Source organism: Phascolarctos cinereus, unplaced genomic scaffold, assembly GCF_003287225.1.
Source record: "Phascolarctos cinereus isolate Bilbo 61053 unplaced genomic scaffold, phaCin_HiC Scaffold_5;HRSCAF=322, whole genome shotgun sequence".
Lineage (NCBI taxonomy): Eukaryota > Metazoa > Chordata > Mammalia > Diprotodontia > Phascolarctidae > Phascolarctos > Phascolarctos cinereus.
In genome coordinates, this window is record NW_027555958.1 from 329123373 (window position 1) to 329137486 (window position 14114).

General features: G+C 43.8%; 1 protein-coding gene across 1 annotated transcript; it reads right to left on the reverse strand.

Annotated features, from left to right (window-relative positions):
- Positions 1 to 5102: 5102 nt before the first annotated feature.
- PEX19 (peroxisomal biogenesis factor 19) lies at positions 5103 to 12006 on the reverse strand. The gene is made up of 8 exons (XM_020979577.2): positions 11897 to 12006; positions 10342 to 10451; positions 9750 to 9912; positions 9241 to 9326; positions 8851 to 9012; positions 8110 to 8286; positions 7655 to 7699; positions 5103 to 7448 (listed from the first exon to the last, which is right to left on the reverse strand). The coding sequence occupies exons 1-8, from the start codon at positions 11958 to 11960 to the stop codon at positions 7365 to 7367; spliced, it is 891 nt and encodes a 296-aa protein (XP_020835236.1). The 5' UTR covers positions 11961 to 12006; the 3' UTR covers positions 5103 to 7364.
- Positions 12007 to 14114: the final 2108 nt, after the last annotated feature.

The following is a 14114-nucleotide window of genomic DNA, read 5'->3' on the forward strand; positions in this document are numbered from 1 at the left end:
CCAGCCCTTCTGCAGCGGCTTCGGCAGCCCTGCGCCCGGGGAAGACGCGTCTCCTCCGGGCTTGAGCTAATTTCCGCCGAGCATCTCCGAACGACGAATCCAGCCTTCCTCTGAGATCGGCCATTTCCACGTTTGTCTGATTGTTTGGGAGTGGGGCTCCAGGGGGGCGGGGGTAGGGTAGGAAAAGCTTAGGAGGTGGAGCGATGTATGGTAAGACTCCCGAAAGTCTATCCTCTGAGTTGTGGCCTTAGGAAAGCCATTCCTGCTTTCAGGCTCTTGGGGTTATGGGCTGAGTCGGGGGCTGGATGCCATTAATGAGCCTGAGCCAGGTGATGGGAAGGAGAATAGGAGTTGTCATCCCCTTGTTAGGATTCCTCACCCGAGAGGAAGAGACCCAGGATACTGAGAATCGGGGGTCATAATGGAAAATGCTGGCATCGAGTGTGTTTGGGCTACCCAAACAAAGCATACACCCCATTGGGCACTGTCAGAAATGCAAGTCGAATCTAATAAAAAGATATAAATAGATAAATATAAAAGGATAAGACTTGCCATCAGTAGGGCTGCTGGGTTATCTATTTTAGGTGATTTGTAAACGTATGGATTTTGATATTTAGATAGCTGTATCTGAAGAAGCAAAATTAAGGTGGAATTAAGATAAACCGTGATGGAATTAGTTGGGCCAAGTTATTGTTATAGCTAAAAAGTGGCGTGTAGCACATGCATATTGCAGGATATAGGGAAAAAACTTACTAACAAAGAGAGCTATCCAAAGTGGATGGACTGCCTCAGAGAGGTAGTATATTCCCTCTCTCTAAAGGTCATAAGATTATAGATGTAGAGCTAGCAAGGACTTTAGCCATCTAGTCCAGCTCCCTGTCCGTTTTACAAATGAGGAAACTGAAGTCTAGAGTGGTTTAGGGGCAGCTAGATGGCGCAGTGGATAGAGCACCGGCCCTGGAGTCAGGAGGACCCGAATTCAAATGCGGCCTTAGACACATAATACTCGGTAGCTGTGTGACTCTGGGCAAGTCACTTAACCCCAATTGCCTCCCTAAAAAAAAAGAAAAGAAAAAAATAGGGTGGTTTAAATGGCTTGCCGAAAGTTGCAGAGGTAGTAAACCTTGGAAATGGGATTTGAATCCAAGTTTCTTTGACAGAAGAGCCAGTGCTCTTCACTGTACCAAGCTGCTTCCTCTTTAAGCAAAAGCTGAATGCTCTTTGCTGACTTATCCGAGATGCTGCAGAGTGGATTCTTCTTCAGGTACAGAGCTATTCTAAATGCACTCCCCACCCCAGGACCTTCCAACTATAAAATTATGTGAAAAGGAGTGTCCTATTTTTGTCTTTAGCACCAAGTGGGCAATAGGATGCTGATTTTAATCCATGGTACACATTAGCTAGACATAAATATGCCAGGAATGGGAATGGACAGTTCATTAAGCTGATATCAAAATTTATTACTTGATAGAAGTATCCTTTAAGCACATCTTGCTTTTCCCTTTTACCCAATTCTGTGCTTCCTATCATTTGGTCTCCCAGGTGGACTTTTACCCTTTAGAAAATAGTGTACACTGTAAGTTAGTAATAATGGGGGGGGAGGGGTTGGACAGTTTTGTCTCCTTCCTGTTATAAATTAGTAAATTGTATTGATTTATGGGTGTCATGAGTTTGGTTAGAACAAGTTAGTTCCCGGGGCAGCTAGGTGGCGAAGTGGATACAGCACCAGCCCTGAAGTCAGGAGGACCTGAGTTCAAATTTGGCCTCAGACACATAACACTCACTAGCTGTGTGACCCTGGGCAAGTCACTTAACCCCAACTGCCAAAAAAAGAAAAAAAAGAACAAGTTAGTTCCCAGAGCCTGATAAAATTTGGCTTCTAAACCAACAAACGTGAGGACCAGACTCTGGTTTCAAGATACAGACATACTGTGAGACTCAGCCTATGTAACTAGTGTCTCTCTCTGACATCTTAACTCAATCTTAACCGTGTCTTAACTGGGATTCTCTCATAGAGGCTGAGCATACTTTGACAGAAAGGCTGGGGGTATTCTGACAGACTAAATTTCTTGACACCCAAAAAATAGTGCTTCCAGTGACAGTTCCTTAGTTCTACAACTCTGGTATAATGATTGTACTTAAGAATGGCGCTGAGAATATGAAACCTGGTGTCCAGCCTCTCAGCTCTACACGAGACAAAAAATTCTTGATGATTTTGCATCATGTACAAAGAGCCCATTTCCTAACTTTAATTTTCCTTTTGGTCTTGGGCTTTTATCTTTTTTTTTGTAAGTTTGTTGAACCCTGGTGTTTTTGATGTCCCTTTGTCTCTTTTCATCTTATAAAGTAACTGGAACCCTGAAAGAGAAGCCTTAACAAAATTTGGACATGGTGGAAAGGGTATAAATTTGACCCAAAAATACAACCTCCCAATCCCACAAAAATATAAACAGACTTTCAGGGAGGAAAAGGACCTCAGTTTCCACCTAGTTCAACACATACTTGAAAAAGAATTAAATCTGTAACATACTTAGTCATCCAACCAACCTTTGCTTGAAGACCTCTTCCAGTGAAAAAGAATATCTGCACTCTCTCCAGCTTTTTGATGTCCTGTGTTGCCTACATTTCCAGGTGTTATTGGACTAGATAGCACCAGAATCACCTTCTTCTTGGAAGCTTTCTCCACACAGTCTAAGATTACATTAGCTTTCTTGACTACTACACCACTGTAGATACTTGTGGAGCTTGAGATCCACAAAAATGCCCAGATCTTTTTCAGACAAACTACTGTCTAGCACTGCCTCATCCTTTTTGTTCTTTTAAGTTAACTCTTCATGACTTCAGAGGACTTCTATCCCTTGGCAGAAGATGGTGTGCTATAGATGTGGAATGAGGAACATATTAAGACAACCAATGTGATTTGTTTTGCTTGGTTGTATACGTCACAAGACTGAGATCTATTGTGAGAACAGCACCACCTATAAAAGTTTTGAGTTGATTTTTTTTTTAAATTCATACATAAAACTTTACACTTAACCCTATTTGGATGATGTTAGACATTTCATTCAGAAGACCTGGAGACATCTTAAATTTACCATATCTAACACTGAATTCATTATCTTTTCCCCTAAACTCTCCATTCTTCCAAACTTATTTTTGTTGACATAACCACTCTCCCACTGTCTCAAATTTATTCTGGATTTCTCACTTATCCTCTTATCCAACTGGTTGCCAAATCTTGTCGTTTGTACTTTCACAATATCCCTTGCACCTAACCTCATTTTTCCACTCACAAAGCTGCCACCTTGGTTTAGACCTCTCAATTGTACTCTCTGCCTCATGCCCATCTTGCACAAAGCAGCCAAAGTAATTTTCCCTCAGTGCAGATCTGATCTTGTGACTCCCCTACTCAGTCAACACCAGTGGCTTCTGTTGGCCTGAATAAAATGTTTTAGCTTTTAAAGTCTCTTACAAACTGCTCCCAACCTGTCTGCATCTTCAAAGGACATTATTCCATCTTCTGGATTCCCTGTGATTCAATCAAACTGGCCCTTCCCCCCTCCCCTCCTTACTCCATGTCTCCCTCGTGGTGGAATGTGCTTTCTTTAGCTCTGCCAGAGTCCCTCTCTTCCTGTAAGATGTGACTCAAAACACCAAGTCACTGTTAAAAATCTTAAACCACACAAGGTCACATAGAGATGTCTGGGCCACTACATTGCTGATCTTCCAAACTGACATTGGCTAACATTAATAACTACTCTTTGAGATAGGCTGCCACTTAGCTAGCTTAGATCCACCTAATTGTACTGTTGTCTTTCCCAAAATTCACTCCGTAAGAACAGCAGGAAAGAGTTTTTCAAATACTTCACTGCAGTCAAGCCATTATCCACATTTTCCTCATCCACCAGTTTTGTAAGCAGATTGAAAAATAAGATTAAAAATCTGGTATATGATCTTGATGAAGTTATATTAGCTGTGTGTGATCAGTTACCTTTGCTGGAGGTTCACTCACTATCCTTTTAATACATCATAGAACTTTGCTAGGAATTAAAATCAAGCTTATTGGCCTATAACTTAGAGAGTTCTTAGTTTTGCTTTGTGAAAATTAGGCAATTTGCCCTTTTGTAATCCTACCACACTGCCCCTCATTGTCCATGCTCTAAGAATGATCAGTTGATGAGCAATCACCTGAAGTCAACCTGGGCCAGGTGAGTTGAAATAACCAAAGACAGCTAAAATCACAAAAGGTATCTAAGTAATTTGTTACTAGCTCCATATTTATTATATCAGTGCATTAGCCACATTTGTTCCTGTCCTTTCAGATCCGAAGAACATTCTGCTTGGCAGAGAAAATAGAAGAAAGGGGTTTGAAAGCTATGCATTCTATCTTTGATCAAGTTTTCCCAATATAGCCTTAAAAAAACCAACCCAAACCTTTTGTAGTTTTTTAATCTTCCCCCCCTAGCTCAGCCCATTTTGATCTCTAGCACACCTAACATTCTTCTTACAGGAAGCTGCCAAGATCTAGGATACACCTCAAACTATTCCTGGCTTTTCTTTTCCTACCCTTCATTCCTTAGGACTTTTTTTTCCCTTCAGATATTAATACACATGTACAAGCTTCTCAGAGTAAAGTCTTTTTTTTTTAACCACTTCCTTCTAGTGCCATAAGCAAGCCTACCTCTGTCCTATCCCCTAATCTACATATTTAACTATGATTGGGTTACAAAGGTGTGTGGTTCAACCTGGGAAAACAAAAACTCTTGGCTGGGATTCACCTCTGTTCCTGGTCTAGTCTCAGCCTAGTACACAGTAAACTTCTTGGGACCCTTAGGAAAGACAGTATAATTAGACTGCTCCAGAGAAGGGCAGCTAAAATGACTAAGGGACTAGAAAGGCTACTAAATAAGAGCCAACTAAAAACCTTTCTAAACAAAAACTGGATTTAAAAAAAAGGCAGTATCTATAAAATTGACTTGTCTAACCCCCTAAGGTTTGAGGTTAAGTTTAGGAGAAAAAAAATATCCTTCACACAGTAGGTGATAAACATGGCACTGAACACAGTATAGGGTTTTTTTGGTAGCAGAATATTGAAGTTAGAGTCGATTTAACAAGCATTTATTGAATGCCTTTACTATATATGCTCAGTCATTGATAGTTAGAAGGAACTTTGAAGACTAATAAGCAACTCCTCCCCCCCTTTACAGATCAAGAAACTGAGTCCCAGAAATTAAGTGACCTGTCCAAGGTCACAGTGGGAGAGGTAGCATTCAAACCCAGGTCTCATGAGTCTTAACCCCAGTAGTATCTCTAGTGCGCACAAGCAGGCATGCGTGCACACACACGCCCCCCACACCCCAGTACAGATGTACTGCAGGCAAAGTTTTATTAGGGAGGAAAGCTCTATAGAGGCAATAACTAGACAGGTTTGCCACAGCTTTCTGTACAGTGAGCTATATGAGTCTACTCCTAATACAAATCAACTGTCTTGGGGGAAGGGGTTTCGGAACAAAAATGGGCACAGCTGCCTCAAGATTCTTGGTAATGTAGCTAGTACTAGGAAAGCAGACAGGAGATGAGGGAAGGCTTTGGCTTACAAAGCCATTTTCTGCCACTATCACCCTCAGCTACTAACCTTCGAATGATGTGATTTTAAGCCCCTGGTCATCTTCCCTCAAACCTGAGCCAATTTGTCAACATCCTAAGAGGGGTGCTTAGAACTAAAGACAACAATGAAGTTATGTCTTCTCCACCCTACCCCCTAATTTACTGAAGGCAGGGATTTTCATATTTGCCTAATACATAATAGGCACTTAAGTAAATTTAATTAGCAGAAAATGTTTTGTTTTTTAAGCTACCATGTCATGCTGTTTACCTATGGTGAGCTCAGAGGTGCCTAAAAATTCTCATATTTTAGTGAACTATATTTGACTTTAAACCAAGACCAAATTCATCTTAATGTTAGCTGTCTTCATAATACTTAATCCAGGGGGGGCTGATACGAGTGTAGTGCTTACGTTATAAGGTAAGCAAAGGCCCACAATATCAATGGCTCTCAGATCTAGGGCTGGGGAGAAGAAAGGGCAGCTAAGAGAAATGATTTAACATTCAATAATAAATTTGAAATATTAAGCAGAATGATGTTAGTGAAAAATTAGAAACCTCAAAACCTTTTGCTGAAATCTTTAAGAAATAGGCAGATATTTTAGCCTGAACTTGGGGAAGGGGGGGGGAGCATTGCCTCTGAGCAGCTGGTTTCAGAACCAAGCTTTTATAAGGATTTACCCTGCTCTACCCTTAGCCTGTAGGAGCTTATGCCACCCAAGAAATGGGCCACACTCCCAACAGCCTAGCTCAGGATGTTTATTAGACATCAGCCAAGGCACAGGGGACTAGGAAGGGTTGGGGGAGGACGAGCTACCAGCCCTCTCCCAAGTCCCTGCCATGAATCAAGGTTTAGGATGTTGAGGGGATCGAAGTCTCAAAAGTGCCCCAAAACAGGGAGAGAACCCTCTCTCCCCTCCCCAACTCTGTGTATATATTTGCTAGGAATCATACCTGAATGAGAAAAAGGGGGGGGGGTATACAAGAAACAGCACTGTGGAATATTCAAGATAACATTTGGCTTCTCAGATTGGACCAGGAACAGAGGCATCTTATTAATTTAGGAAAGCAGAACTCAAGAGCTCACACCTCTCGTCCTCAGAGGATACAACAGTATATGTACACCTAAGGGAAAGGACACATGGCTGGCAAAGACCAGAAAAGACCCTATTCTCACCAGGATATGCAAAATGTCCCTTCTCCAGTTCCTCTCTGATGAAAGTTTTTGCCCTGAGGGATCAAATACCCAAGGATCAGTGTTCAGAGCCAAGGATTTCCCCTAGCCCCATGCTCAGAGCTGGCACAGCACCCAGACTCAAAAGGGAATAGGGAACAAGGCACATAGACCCTGGGAGTCAGAGGAGGAAGCATCAATGCAGGTACACACTCAATATTATGGTTAGGTAGGGGAAGAGAGGCAAGGAGACATGGTCCATAAAGACCTTAAGTAGGGAGAGAGAGGTACTTTCACTAACAGCAGAAAACTGGGGGTGGGGTAAAAGACTTGATGAGAGCAATTTGAATAATAGGTCCCATTCCCAGAAAGAAACAACAGCCTCAAAGGCTACAGAGGGACCTGTGCTGGTGTGGAGTAGTCTTGGAGTAAGAGCTGGGGAAGGAAGTGGAATGGGGACAGAAGACAAATGGGACAGGCAAGCAATTTCTCCACAGCATCACCACCCCTCCCAGCCCCTTAATGACTCTGCTGACTTCAGGTGTTCACTCATGGCTGGGGATGGGAAAAGGAACGGTGAAGAATTTCACATGATTAGACACTGCTCTCCACTGGCACTTGCAGGGCCCGACAGATTCAAGGTGTCAAGGTCAAAGTTGAAGCCAGGGGGCTAGAAAGAAAAGTTGAGGGAACAAGCTTCAGAAATTTTCCACATTGTAAATCAGGACTCCCCACATTTCATTCCCCAAGGCTAACCTACAACCTTTTGCCATCACTATGATTAACAACTCCCTCATTGTTCTGAGTTCACTGCTTAAGCAGAATTCTGGAAGGTGGGGTTCTAATGGCCACCTAGAAGAGGAAAAAGATACTTACTGTTTCCCCTGCAAGCTCCTTTGGGGGATGGCCCAAATCCTGAAGCTGAAAGATAAGGAACTGGTAAAATAATGTTCAACAAAACATCCCAGTGCCTGGCACTTGGCAGACACTTAATAAGTGGTTATAGAATGAATAAGGGAACTGAGAAAATCCAAATACCTCAGTCCCAAGAGGGGAATCAGAACTGCCACCTATTCATGTCCCTCATCCCTTTCTAAAGTGTCTCACTTTCACCGTTCCTCACTTGTAAACTATCATATTATAGCATGTAGGTGTGGACAAATTGTTACTAGTGGAGAGACAGGCTTTGGTGTCCTTCATTAACACCACCTGGCAATGTCTCTACAGGAATACCTCAGGCACAGGGGAAAGCTGCCCAACCTCTTCTGTCCTTCATGACTGGAGCTCTTAAAAACAAAGGGAATGACAGGAGATGCAAATTGGGTTCTCACCTGCTGCATGAGATCTAGCACCATCTCGAAGCGGGCCTTCTGTGTGGCCTCACTGTCTGCTGCTGTCTCTTTTTCAAACTGTTCACAAATCTTGCCCATTACATTGTGCTGTTCTTGATATTTCTCAAATTGTTCTGGGGGCAGTGCTTCACGGTGGCTCTGCAACCACTCTGGGTACTACAGAAAAGGAAAAGAGGTGGGGAAGTGGCTGGGCAAAGAGTGCAGGAGTTGTGTCAAAAGATGAGGCAGGTGGGCAAGGGACATGGTGTGGAGAGTAACAATGAATCAGATTTCAAATTACCCAGCATTTACTGTTTATACCACTTCTAGGCATCTAACTCTACACTGTGTCATTTCATTTTTTCCCCTAAACATACATCTTAAAGAGATTATAAGCATTTTGTGGTTGGAAATTTTGTTTCTTTTGTATTGATCGACACTTAAAGCAGTGCTTGAGGACACAGACACTTGGACTTAGATGAAAAGAGAACAGGCTGCTTAGAGAATAATCATTCTTGTACCAATCTGGTATCTCCTCCAACCACATGCACCCTTGGCCCAAGAGCTCCTACAGCACTTCTTCTGGGCAGTAGAATATGACAAGGGAGAAAAGTCAGAGGAAGTATGAACACCAGCCACTACCATCTATATTGGGTTTGATCAAGCCACATTAAGTCATGATGCCAAGGAAGCAGAGATGAACCTAGGAAGGGGAAGGGTGGGCATCAGAGGCTCACTAACTTTTTCTGTGATTTCTTTTAGTGATGGATATAGTACATCCTTAGATAACAGGTTCTGCATAATGCTCTGCATAATGGGGAGTATATTGCCTTCTCCTTCCCCTTCTTCCATGCCCAGCCCCTCCATGGCCTTGGTCAGCTCCTCTTCAGACATGCTAGAGTTCTGGAAAGGACAGAAGAAAGGTGAATAGCGATAAATAGCATCATGAGATAACTCCCCAAGGTTTAAAGAGGGAATGTAATTTGCTACTAGTCACACAGTATACATATTTCAGATAAAAACATAGGTGCTTATTTTTCCTTGGAGTAAGAAACTCTAGTGTAACAGGATGCTCTTAGTCTAAGTCTCCAAGAGATGGAGTTCCTTCATAACCTTCCCATATGGCCTCACCTGAAGGTCAGTGGCATTCTTTGCTAGTCCACTGAGTGTTTCCTTCAGGCAGGAAGCAAACTCTTGTTGGGATGTTGTATCACTGCCTGGGAAAATGAAAGGGCAAGAGTCACTGGGGAATATGATCTTTGTGTTTCAAGTCACTGGTGCCATGTAGACACATAGGGGTTTAGAAGACACAAGTGAACTCCCTAGCCCCTTCAACCTTAAGAACACAATCCTGCCGGGGTAAACTGCATGGTTATAAATGTACAAAGGCTAAATCAAACCATCTTCCATAAATAATTGAAGATAATTTTGCTGTTTTTAAATATATGGACTCCCCACACCCTTTTTCCTACTCTTCTTTATCCCTCTTTTCTCTCACTTCACTGAGCAGAAATCTTATTCCCTCCTGCCACAATCTACCTGGGAAGAAAGCACTCTGATACCGCTGGACATTTTGATACAAGTCCCCATTTAAGAAGCTAGATAAGAAGACCACTCTTCGAGGGCTCCCCACTGCTCACCCACTCTCCCTGCTGCCTCGGAGAGTTTCTGGAACTGTTCTACCAGGTGGGGCTCCTCCTCAGCCAGCTCCTTCATAGCCTTCTCAAACTCTGCAGTGGCCTGGCATGCTAGCTCACTGTCAAACAGTTCTTGGAAGAACTCTTGGGAGGCAAAGAGGGCATCCTGTAAATAGACAATAAGTAGGGGACTCAAGTTAGCATTTTCCTAGACTTCTAAACTTCAGAATTGAGAGGCAGCTGAACTCGAGTTCCTCCAGTCACAAGTTCTTAACTTCTCTAGAGGGCAACAGCAAAAAAAAAAAAAAAAGACACTTGGCTACTACACTGGGCTAGTGGTCTCATGTGATTTCTTTTAAAATGTTTTCAGACCTAGGAATTTTCACCTATCCTAGCTTTCTTTCCTTTCCCCTTTCTCCCTCCCCCAATCCATTTCAAAAAGGCTTAAACCTGCAGAGGCAATCCAGAAGTATTAAAGCCAAATGCCAAGTCCCTCCTCTCCTCCCCTTTGGCCCACAGAGACTTAGTCCAACTTTTGCTAAGAGCTAGTCAACCATCCCCACACCCTCCCCTAATGGGTAGGTAGATTTTGTACTTTAGCTGTGTCTGCAGGCGATCTCTTCTGGGAACCTGAAGCATCAGGGGCCGTGGTGATAGGAGGGGATGCTGGGGAGGGTTTGGCTTTATCGAAATCATCAAGCGCACCTTTAGAAACAAGAGATATATATGTATGGAGGATGGAGGAGGGGTTTGAGGGAAGGGTAAAGCTGGAGGAAAAGTCTGCTGGGTAATTCTGCAGGAAGGCACTAGGGCAAAGGTCATTAAGATTACCTACCTGATTTTTCCTTTCTTCCTTAATTCCCTACTCCCTTTTCCCTCTCACAGCCCAGCTAAATAGAAACGAAGGGATCTTTGGAATTCAACACCCAGGGGATAGGAGAGCCTACTTCAAAGCTTAAAAAGGACACAAAGGAAGATCACTAAGGGAGGGGGTGTGGGAGTATGCACTACTCAGAAAGTACCTTTAGCACCTGTGCCCAAGGCTATAGCCAAGCTTTTCTCTAAACCTCACGCAGATAACTCATAGGAACAGTATACTATCATTTTCATCCTAAATTTCTTGAATAAATAACTTTGGCTAAAATGCAGAAACCAAGGGAGAAAGGGAAGGCACCCCACATCTACCCCCCCCACCTCCCAATCTTTATGCAAACCCTGCTCCTTTGGATTGTAGACAGAGGAGCCATTCACCTGTAATTTGCCAAATTAACTTATATCAGATAAATATTTTTCTAATGTCTCTGGGGGGCCCTCATTTTTGCAGTAAATTACGTGCAGTTTCATCAGCTTAGCACCCGTTATCTTTCACTTTGCCTACATCTCCGCGCCCAACAGTCATAGCAGAATTTACTTCTGCCCTAGAATGTCCATTGCACTACTTCATGCTTGCCAAAGGGTGGGAGGGTAAAGCAAGCAGATGGCCCACGACCAACACAGGGCACAGACGGCCTGGCTGAGCGCTTCCCAATGGAGGGAAAAGGGCATGGATTTAGAGAGTCCTTTTGTTCCAGTTCTAGCTTAACTAAAGTTAAGTCACTTGCCTCAGCCTCAGTTTCCTCATCTGTAAACTGAGTTCCGGTTACAGGATCTCTTCAATCTCCTACGGTTTAAAAATCTATGACCCTACCAGCGCTAAAGGCAACCCCTCCCCCAACCATGACGATAAAGGCGGAGGGACGCCAGAACCTGGGTCCCCCGAGGTCTTGGCTTCTCAACTCATTCTGCAAGAGGCCAGCAGAGAGGAGGACGAAAGGGCTGGAAGCCGGCCTGAGGAGTGGAGGAGTGGCTTCACCCGCCGAGAAGCGCAGAGCGCGGGGGAGGGGGGGGGGTGCACACTGTGGCCACGTCCCGGGGCCTCCGGAGGCTGCCGCAGCTGCCCAGCCCACCTGTCCGACCCTGACGAGAAGCTCCGCTTGCCGAAGAACTTCGTCAGCCTCACGCCGGGGGATGGCAGCCCCTTCTCGCGGCAGACCCCTGACCTAAGCGTGCCGGACCCTGAGGAGAAAGACGGCCCCCGCCCAGCGCCAGCATCTGCGCTCTCCGGCGCCCGGGACCCTTTGGCCTCTGGGTGTCCCCAGACTGGCCCTTACTTTCCAAAAGCTCGTCCATCTCCGGGTCCGTGCCCAATGCGCTCTCTCCCTCCGCTGCGGCCATCTTGCTGCCTTCGACTTGCCGTAGAAGGCTGGGCTCTAGTCTTCCTACCACGTGCTCCTCTCTTCCTACCCGCTGTCCTTCGGCCTTGCGCAACCAATGGGAAGAGAGGCACGCCGGGCGCCGCCATTTTTAAAGAGACAGGTGACCTCATTTTCTCTCCTGTTGACATCCCTCCTGCTCCTTCTGCCAAACTGGGCTGTCGGTCCTACCCGCCTCCGCCCTCGTGCATCCCCGGCCGCAAGTCTCCACCTGTTGAACTCCCTTCGAAGCCCAATTCAGGTATTACCCTCCAAGAAGGCTTCCTCAAGCCCCAGGTGAAAATTATCTCTCCTCACATTATAAAACTTTGTGCCTTCCCTCAACACATTACGTTGTCTCGTGTTAGCTATTTTGTACAGGTTTTGTTCCTTCAGGTTTTGCAAACTCTTTGACAGGAACAACTTTTGTATTTTCCACAATGGAAAGAATATTGGACTTGGAATCAAGTAAGACATCTGACGTGTCTGTGTGGCCTGTGTGACTGAATGTCATTTAACCTCATCTATAAAATGTGGTTTCTACTGCTTGCATTACTTACCCTACAGTGTTCAAGGAAAGCAACTTATGATTCTTAAAAGAGTTATAAAAATGTGTAATTTTATCTTTGTACATAGGGTGGCTTTCATTTTTAATAAATGTTTGTTAAATTGAGCCTACGAATTAACCTATAATCCTATAGACAAAAAAAAAACGTGTTTGGGAATCCTATATATTATTTGAAGCCAAATCTTCCTCCTGCCTCTCCTAACTTCCTAATTTATTAAGTACCTTCAAATTTTACACTAGGACCCATCCTCTCATCAGTTGAAATTGATAACAACAGGCTAACCCACTTACCACTCAGTTCCTTAGCACATCAACATATTTTATGTTTGATATATGCTAAATTTGTCAAAAAGCACTTTAAGAAATTGAGCCTATTGGATTCTTCTTTTATATGCATCTCATTCCCCACTCAGGCAATTCAAGCCCTTATCACCTCTTCATCACCCCTCACCTGTACTTAATAGCCTCCCCCTTACCACAATTTAAGCTTCTTGATTGAAGAGACTAGTTGGGTTTGAGTATTTTTGTTTGTTCGTTTGTCTCTGAAGCTCCAACATGCTACCTTGCACACAGTATGTGTTTATTAAATGTTTATTGAATTGAACTGAATTTTTTGACTTGGAGCTGTGATTTCACCTATGTGCTGAACTCTCTTCACTAATTCCTCTGTAACTTAAGAGTTTTAGAGAATTGTTTAGATTGAGAGTTAGGTACCTTACATCCCACACAGTATGTGTCAGACGGAGAATAATTACCCAGATCTTACTTCCAAGGCAAGCCTTCTATCCACTATTAATCAACAGCCAACCATTATTAAGTTCCTACTTTGCTACATGCTAAGGGTGATGAAAACAAAACTGAAATAGAGCCTACACTTAAAGAGTTTATAGCCCGTCTGGGGAAACAGTCATACCTATAAATAAGTACAAAATCTATCTGAAGTGACAGGGGACTGGCCAGTGAGGGTCCACTCACACACAAATGCAGAGATCTGGTGAGCTGGTTTCTGGAAGTTTGTGAAGATCTGGAACAGAGTGAATGCCTAGGTATTCTATGATTATTTCCCATCTATTTACCCCTAGTAAAGAAAACACCTTTCCGTTGACTGCTGAGCTGCTGAATGTACAGGCAAAAGGCACTGAGTGGTCAAATAGCCATCAGTCTTTCCTGGTGATGCTTAAATCATGGACTACTTTGTGAGCCTTTGTTCAGGGTGAGATGTGTTGTTCTTTTTTGTCCTTTATTCTTTAAGAGGAACCATGACATCATGGAGGTGATGCCATGTGATAGCAGTGATCCAAGCAGCATCCTATTGCCTACTGCCTATCTCCATCCCACCACCACCCCCTCCCCCGGCAACACACACACATATCCTGGGTCAACATGTGCTGTGAACATGGTGTATCTGGTCTTTTGCCTCTTTGTTTTTTTTCTTTCCTGCTCTTAGGTGTATGGCTATTGGAAATGGAACAGACTAAGTTGCAACTTTGTAAGATCTCAGATCTTGGAACTAAAGTCCAACCAGAATTTGTCAGCAAGGCTGAACCCTAAAGAACAATCGGCAGGATC